The sequence below is a fragment of the Mustela nigripes genome, unplaced genomic scaffold, assembly GCF_022355385.1.
Source record: "Mustela nigripes isolate SB6536 unplaced genomic scaffold, MUSNIG.SB6536 HiC_scaffold_148, whole genome shotgun sequence".
Lineage (NCBI taxonomy): Eukaryota > Metazoa > Chordata > Mammalia > Carnivora > Mustelidae > Mustela > Mustela nigripes.
The window spans coordinates 10,341,817-10,350,536 of NW_026739562.1; the positions used below are offsets into that span (position 1 = coordinate 10,341,817).

Consider the following 8,720-nt stretch of genomic DNA (forward strand, 5'->3'; position numbering starts at 1 on the left):
CGACATTATGCCTTTTGTTTATATATATTAACTGTCCCATTTGTATATAATCTAATTCAAAGCTTTATAGAGAATTTTTCCACTAAATATTTAACTCAGAGATTTTCTATACATGTGACATTTTTGTGCTGATTAGCAATGTCCCTTTGATCAGCAGCTTGTAAATGCATAGAGGTTTCTAATTGGAAGAAACTAGAGTCATCATTTAGTCACATATTGATATGAAAGAGGAACCATTAAAGATTAAAGAAAGCAAGGGGGGAGCACACTATACTTAAACTCACTAAACTCACGTAGTTTGACGTCAAGACCATCATTCTTTCTATGAGTTATATTGTTTTTAATATATGAATGAAGTTTTTGATTCTTCTCTGGTCACATGAATTATTACCCAAGATTACACTGTGGCTCCAGAGCTTCCTCATGGCATTTTTCACCCCTGAGTTTGTGAGGGTGTAGATTAAAAGTTTATTAACATGGGTGTTAATATGGTATAAAACACTGCCACTGGTTTGTCAATGGGAAAGGTGACCATGGGCCAAAGGTACATGAATAGGCAGGATATAAAGAATAGGATAACTACGGTAACAGAGGAGATGCAGGTAGAAAGGGCCTTATGCAGTCCTTTATTACTGTGAGTTCTTAGGGAGTAAAGGACGAGGACATAGGAGGTAACAAGAATAGAAAAAATGAGGAGACACATCAGCCCACTGTTGGTAGCAACAAGAAGTCCAAAAATGTGAGTGTCAGTGCAAGAGAGTTTTAGTAGAGGGAAGAGGTCACAGAGGAAGTGGTCATTGACCCTGGAGCCACAGAATGGCAACCAGACCTTAAAAAGAATTTGAACCAGAGTGTGAGGAGATTTCCCAGCCTTGGCCATGGCTACCAGGTGGCCACACATTTGCCTGTTCTTTGCAGTCTTATAGTGTAGGGGCTTGCAGATGGTAAGGTAGTAGTCATAGGCCATCACTGTGAGTAGGATGATCTCCACTCCTCCAAAGAAATGCTCTGCAAAGAGCTGAGTCATGCACCCACTGAAGGAGACAGTTTTTTTTTTTCCGTGAGCAAGTCAAGTATCATTTTGGGAGCCATGGTAGAAGAGCAGCAGCTGTCTACAAACAAACAACAGGAAAGACAGAAAGTAATACATAGGGGAGCCCAGGGCTCTGCTGGATTTGATCGTCATGTCAAGGAGTATGTTGCCTACCCCAGTGAGAAAGTAGATGATTATAAAACAGTGCACTAGAGTTTCTGCACATCTGGGTTCTGTGTCAGGCAAGGCAGGATGAATTCTGTCACATTGTTCATTTGTTCGTAAATCCACTTTGGTATCTGGATAATAGATTTGTCTATGAATAGCACAGGGATTGCAATTGTGGCAGGTGAATTTTGATCAAGCAAATCATTTCTGTCAGAATTGCTTTCTTTCAGACTGAAGGCAACTCCAGGCAGATAAACTCAGACTTAAAGTTGTGCCTTATTACTAGTTATAATGAACACATTGCCTCTTCACCCTCTGACTGACACACAAATATATTCACACACACACACTCATCCAGATGATGAGTTTTACAAATGCACAGCCCTTCTACAATTACACATGGTTGGATATTCATGCCATCACACACACACACACAAAGAGATGGAATAGAGTATATTAACGCCTTCAAATAAGATATAGATTTGTTCAAAAAGAGAAATAAAAAAAAGTTTATATGTAATTTCTGGCTGAAGAAGAGCATCTAAAGCAGATACAATGGTATGAGAAACGGGACAAATTAATGGATTCAGTTACATAAAGTTCTGCAACACACTGGAAAAATACTTGAAACAAGTACAATAAGTAACCATTTTTATGCCAATGGTTTTTGCAAAAAAGATCTACTCATACCATTGTGAAAATAAGGGCATAGTCATCAAAGGAGTATGTTTAAATAGTGAAATGCTTTTGATTGACGGGTTGTCCAAGATTTATGATAGTTACATTATCCAGGGCTGGTGACTGTGTGTTGATATAAATTCTTCTGGAAAGAAGTTTGACTCCATGTAATAAGGGCTTTATAACTGGTTATGTCTAGTATTCCTTCAGTTTGGGAATCTATTCCAGATTAAAAAATGGATAAAAATTAATCGTGCAGGTTGTATTCCATAATTCTTTGATGATAATAAATAAGTGAGCATGTTCCAAATATTTGCATTAATATGAATAATTAAGTGAATTATAGTAATGAAATATCAGGTGGACATTAAAGTTATTTCAAGAGTTTGTAGTGTGGAAAGATTTTTCTTCCAATATAATATTGAGTGGAAACCACAAAATATAAAACAGTTTATGTATTATGATCTAAAATGTCCAAAATGACATGCATACATAGAAAGGTATTTGTAACAAAATACACTATAGAGATTAATAGTGTTTACTTGAGTTACGAGTTAAAGGCATTTTTACATTCTTTAAAAAATTTTTTCGAACCAAGTTTTCTATAGTAGATTTCCTTCATAACCAGTGAAAAAATTTAGTGAAAGTAATATTATTTTCTTATCTCTGGTGTGGGTTCATAATCTCCTGAGTGACTGTGCTTTTTTTAATAGACTAAATATAGTCATTATGCATAAAATTCTGTGAAAGTAGGTACACATATTTAAATCTAACTCACCATAGGGACCTAGTATTACCTTGAGAACAAACTACTAATAAAAAAATCAGTGTACCTACCTGTCTGATGCCTTTGAGGAAGAAGTAACAGATTCATTCCAGAACAGGTGTCTTCTCTAAGAACACACTTGGAATGGAGGATGCTGTCACTACCCATTCCCAGCAACTGCTCTCCAAGTTCAACCATTTTTATCTTAGGTCTATTTCTTTTGCTCACTTAGTTCCTTGAAAATTATTGCTGAGAGAGAATTCCTAAATAATTGAGTTTATTATCTGGGTTTACTTTTGTTTTTTTTTTTTTTTTTTATTTTTTTTTTATTTTTTTTTTTAATTTTTTATTTTTTATAAACATATATTTTTATCCCCAGGGGTACAGGTCTGTGAATCACCAGGTTTACACACTTCACAGCACTCACCAAATCACATACCCTCCCCAATGTCCATAATCCCACCCCCTTCTCCCAAACCCCCTCCCCCCGGCAACCCTCAGTTTGTTGTGAGATTAAGAGTCACTTATGGTTTGTCTCCCTCCCAATCCCATCTTGTTTCATTTATTCTTCTACCCACTTAAGCATATCATGCTTAGCGAAATAAGTCAAGCAGAGAAAGACAACTATCATATGATCTCCCTGATATGAGGAAGTGGTGATGCAACATGGAGGCTTAAGTGGGTTTACTTTTGGATTCTAGGGTCACACCTTCCTGTGAGTGCCATGCCATGTATCCCAGGTGAAATACTTATTCTTTTCTTTTTTTAAAGATTAAAAAAAATTACTTATTTGACAGAGAGAGAAATCACAAGTAGGCAGAAGTAGACAGAGAGGCAGGCAGAGAGAGATGGAGAGGCAGACTCTCTGCTGAGCAGGGAGCCTGATGAGGGGCTCAATCCCAGTACAATGGGATCATGACCTGAGCTGAAGACAGAGGCTGAACCCACTGAGCTACCCAGGTGCCCCCAGACCCTTATTCTTCACTTAGCTTCTAAAGAGTTGGACTTCATAAGAAATTGAGGGGAAAGCCTAAACAACTAGGGAGACATCTCTCTCCAACCCACCGTACTTCACATCTGCCATTTGTTTGTTTGTTTGTTTGTTTTGGTGACAAGATGAATTATATTGTAAAGACTACTTGATCTGAGATCCACACTGATATAAAGCTATGAAAATAGCATACTTTATTAAAGCACAAACATTAGGGATTGCGAGCAGCACACAATCAGCAACAAATGCAAGGTCCCTGAAGTAGCAGGCAAGTTAACTGCAGTTAGCTCTTACAAGTCTTTTTCTTAGTAAGCCTGTGCTCAGCCCAGAGTTATTTTCTTTGGTCCTTGGGAGTCTGGATCCAGCCATGTTGGAAACTCAGAACCAAACAGCTTCTGTGACGTGTGGCTGGTTATTTTTATGTGGTCTTCCTGGGTCCATCTTTATTAATATTTTCATGGATGGTTTTAAGTTTTATTTTTTTTTTATTTTTTAAAAGATTTTATTTATTTATTTATTTGACAGAGAGAGAGAGAGATCACAATAGAGTAGCAGGCAGAGAGAGAGGGGGAAGCAGGCTCCCTGCTGAGCAGAGAGCCCAATGCAGGGCATGATACCAGGACCCTGAGATCATGACCTGGGCCAAAGGCAGAGGCTTAACCCACTGAGCCACCCAGGCACCCCATTAGGGAAGTTTAAAAATGGGTATTAGGTGTTAGGGAGGCTCCAATCTCTGAGCTACCAGAAGATTAATATTAGCATCTTCAACCAAGATGGCGGCCAGGTCAATTTATCATTTCTCTCTGGGGGTCATGACATCTGTGACCAAAGGGGTGGGGGAGAGCCATCTGGGCTTGGTTAGCAGCCCCTCTATGATTGTGTTTAGGAAGTGGTCCTAGGGCCTGGGATGAAAGGCACAGAATGTTCTGTTCACTGGGGCATGGGTGCATGAGCCAGTCAGAGTCTATAAAATAGCCTTAATAATACCTATCTCACAGAGCTCTCGGGGAGGGGAGGGGTTGAGGAAGATGACACAGTATAACCTCTAAGCCAGTGAAAAATGCTATTCTAATGCTAAAGCCCCAATGGTTTACACCTGTAGACTAGAGAAGGTGCTCTTAATAATAGACATCTGAATCATGCTGAAGAGAAAAATTTTGCTGGCTCATCTATTTGCTAACTGTGTGACACTGGACAAGTTCCTTAGCCTTTTTATACCTGAATTCCCACATTTGTAAAAAGGGGTTGATAATGGTACCTATCAGAGGACTGTAGTAGGGTTCTATAAGATAAAGAGCAGAGATTCACTGCTGTCTGTTATTTTCTGTAAAGATATCAAAGCTCATGGTGTGACCAGTTTGTTTGGATTTCTGGCAAGAATTGTTTCAACTAGTAATATATATATACATCTCCATTAGTCTTTTGGTTGCTAGACTCTGTACACATACAGAAAGTAAAGAAGATATATTTAAAGTAGCAAATACTGATTCATAGGACATTATAATTTTAAAATCTTTCTATGAAAATTTGATATGTCACCACTAAAGAAATCTGACAGTGAAGTTGGGAGTCCCTGAAAAAGTTGTAGGAATAAAGGAAAAAGGGACACAATGAGGACTGACAAGTAATAAATTAATGTCACTTTGCTAAGTATGGTATTTTATATAATTCTTATATAATCCCAAGAAGACAGTACTGCTAATTCTGTTTTATGTGTAAAGAGGTCAATGTTCACTGTGAGCATTGTTGGTCAAGATCCGAGAAGCTAACCATTGGTAGAGCTTAGATTTAAATACAAGGATCTAATTCTAAGCCCGAGCTCTAACAATTATGCTGTGGTACCAGGTAGACACTGGTTCTGTGATGTGTCTCATGCACTGGGAATGATCGGCATGGGGGTGCTGATAGAGACTCTGGGGGATTATGTAGAGTCTCTGGTTCTCCCAGCAGTGGCAGGCAGGACACATTCCTCAAACAGATCCCAGATGCCTCTGTGACCATGAGAGCCACAGAAAAAAGGAGGACATTTATCTTCCTTTCCTACCTTTGGCTCCTATCTGAGAGATCTGCCTAAACATTATCTTGGAAATTTTCTCTCTGAAAATTTCCTGCAGAGTGGAAGGAAGACCAAGTAGATGTTCAGACTGAGGAGCAGGGACATCCTCTACATGAATGGGGTGTGGTAGGTTCCCAGAGAAGTAATACATCAAAGCGATGATGAATTTATAGTTCTTATATTTGCAAGACTCTATGTATGCCATTTCACTTGCTAGAGTCTGAAAAAGAGCCCTATATAAATTGACATTATTGGGAAGAATACTGAAAAGTTGTGTAAACGTTCATCTGATGAATGTGTTATACAAAACTTACTTAGAAAATACTTTTCTGAAATGAATTGAGAGAAGTTTTTGTATTTTCTACTATTGTGATACTGTTGGCTAGTATTTGTTGAATCCTGGCTAACTTTGGGAGCTTGGCTATGTTATTTACCTTCCACATGTGTCAGTTTCCTTTTATGCAAAATAGAGATAACATTATTTCATAGAGTTGTTACAAGAATGAAATTAGTCACTACGTGGAACATCAGCATATGTGTGAATATTTTTTAGGATGGGAGAAACTTGATATGTTGAAATGCCAGGGGACAGAGTTAAGAAGGAAGTGTGGGGCAAGGGGAGAGAGAGAGATTGATTAGAGATGTATGGAGAGCAGTCAGTGGAGGCACATTAGGTGTGGCCGACACTGTCACCCACAGTTGGCTATTTCCCAGCTTCTTTCTTTCTAAGGAAATTCCATTTCTTTAGGTGTTCAGAGGAAAGTGTGGTCCATCCCCAGGCCACAGTTGTGACTCTGGATTAGTCTAAAACAATTATGGTAATGTCCTCCTCTTTTCAGTGATCAATTTAAGGGCTGGCATGTGACAAAATTTTGACCAATGGGAGACAAGAAAAACTGAGATTTCTTTTGGGTGATGCTTCTCTGTTCCTAAAAAGAGAATCAGGAGAACAAATTCTCTTTCCTAGTAATGCCTTCAGTAAGGGATGCCAGAATTGCCACCTAGAGATGCATCAGTGGGCTTTTGAACTAGGAAGTTGTCTCAAACAGCCAAAGAGTGTACACTGTTTATAAGGTGATTGCTAGCTTGTTGTTGGACTTTACCTGAAACTGCTTTTATTTTTACTGAAGGATATAACATTATGAGATGTGAAATACCCATAAGTCCTGGGTTATATCAGATAATTATTCTAATAGAAAGGGAAATGAACAGAAAATTTCTTTTATTAAATAAAATATAGAGAAGGGGGTGGGATTATGGACATTGGGGAGGGTATGTGATTTGGTGAGTGCTGTGAAGTGTGTAAACCTGGTGATTCACAGACCTGTACCCCTGGGGATAAAAATATATGTTTATAAAAAATAAAAAATTAAAAAAAAAAATAAATAAATAAATAAAATATAAATATAGGATTTGTGAAAGAGGGAACCGATTGCACACATGAACAAGTGACTGCCTTGCCTTTGAGCCCTATTAGATCCTTCTGAGGAGTTACTTACTCTCATAGCTGAATAGATCCTACTCTGTGACCAATTTTTGGTGGATTCCTAACAAGCAGTTTTAGCTTATAGATGGCGGCTCTGGTGTGGAGAGCCATCACTCAGTCTGGGAAGTAGCTTCATAGAGGTCAACTAATTGAAGAGGAAAATATAAATATACTTCGTGGATTGAGCTACAGGTTAATGCAGTCTGCTTCAGGGGTCCTGGATGACAGGAAGATGTGGAAAACCCAGTGTTACATCAAATGAAGGATTTGAGTGAAAATTAATTCAGTAGTAAGAAGTAATTGCTGTTAATGAGGGAACCAATCAATAATAATGTTACTGTTATTTGGTTTAATACTGGTATAACTGGTAGATTTAATTTGATTTACACAAAATCTATAATCCTATTATTAATGATTAAATTTATTAGGAAATTAAATTAACACCTTCCATGATAGTCATACAATGAAATCTGGTTAGAGAAGGAACTAGAATTAGTTAACAATCAATTAATTGTTATACTAAATCAACATATTGATACTTTTCATAAAAGTTTAATTTCAGTAGTGTGATAGAATAGTCCTTCAACTTGGGCATGATTGTCAACAAGTTTGTGGTAGAATATTTGGTTAACTCAAGTGCTTATCTAAACAATACCCATCTCTTATTTGATGATATAAGTAATGGGCATTTTGGAAGTTGTATGTTTTTCCCCTGTGCTATAAATGGTACAAAATATGCAAGAGAAAGAATGACTATGAGTGATTTGTAGTCTTGACCAAGAGTCTGAGCGTGCACTGTATATGAGTCATTTACTATACAACAGGAAAGTCTAGCCTGATCTCTGGTTATGCTTGGCTTTGACTCTTGGCTAGGATAAGACCACTGGGAGTTTTGGTCATTTTTGCAAAGTCCCAAACTCCTTTGATAGTCCCAAACACACCAAGAATCATTTTTTTACCAATGGCCTTTACTCAACATAACTGGCTTGACCAGAAGGACATAAACACCTTATTACAAACTTCTGCCTTTGCTTTCCTGAAGCCAGGACTTATCTCATGGTGATTTTGGTGGTTCAAAAGGAGATGAAGCTTATTTCTCTCTGTGAATAAGGACTCATGGGAGATTGTTTGGACATTTATAGAATATTCAGTGCTTTCCTGTATCCTGTTTTTTGTTTTACATTAACAGTGGTCTTAAATACATTATATGAGAATGCTTTCCGAGGTCTTGTGAGTCCTTTCAGATATATAAACTTGCAAAACTTTTGCCATTAATGACTCCACTAGAAGTATTTGCAGGATAGGTAGGATAGAATGGGATGAACAATTATGCAATTCCACAGTTTATATCTTCACCATTTCACAACATTTTTCTTTGGTGTTGCCTGACCCTATGAGCATCATTATGTGTTTAAACTTACGTGTATTGATGGAAGCTAATACTGATGCCCAAGACATAGCATCTTTTCTCTTCTTCTTCTTTTTTTTTTTTTTAAAAGATTTTTATTTATTTATTTGACAGAGATCACAAGTAGGCAGAGA

General features: G+C 37.6%; 1 protein-coding gene across 1 annotated transcript; it reads right to left on the reverse strand.

Moving 5' to 3' along the window:
• Window positions 1-460: 460 nt before the first annotated feature.
• LOC132008495 (olfactory receptor 4C5-like) lies at window positions 461-2,843 on the reverse strand. The gene is given in 3 exon segments (XM_059387144.1): window positions 461-1,054; window positions 1,057-1,112; window positions 2,717-2,843. Coding segments are annotated over 3 exon segments (777 nt in total).
• Window positions 2,844-8,720: the final 5,877 nt, after the last annotated feature.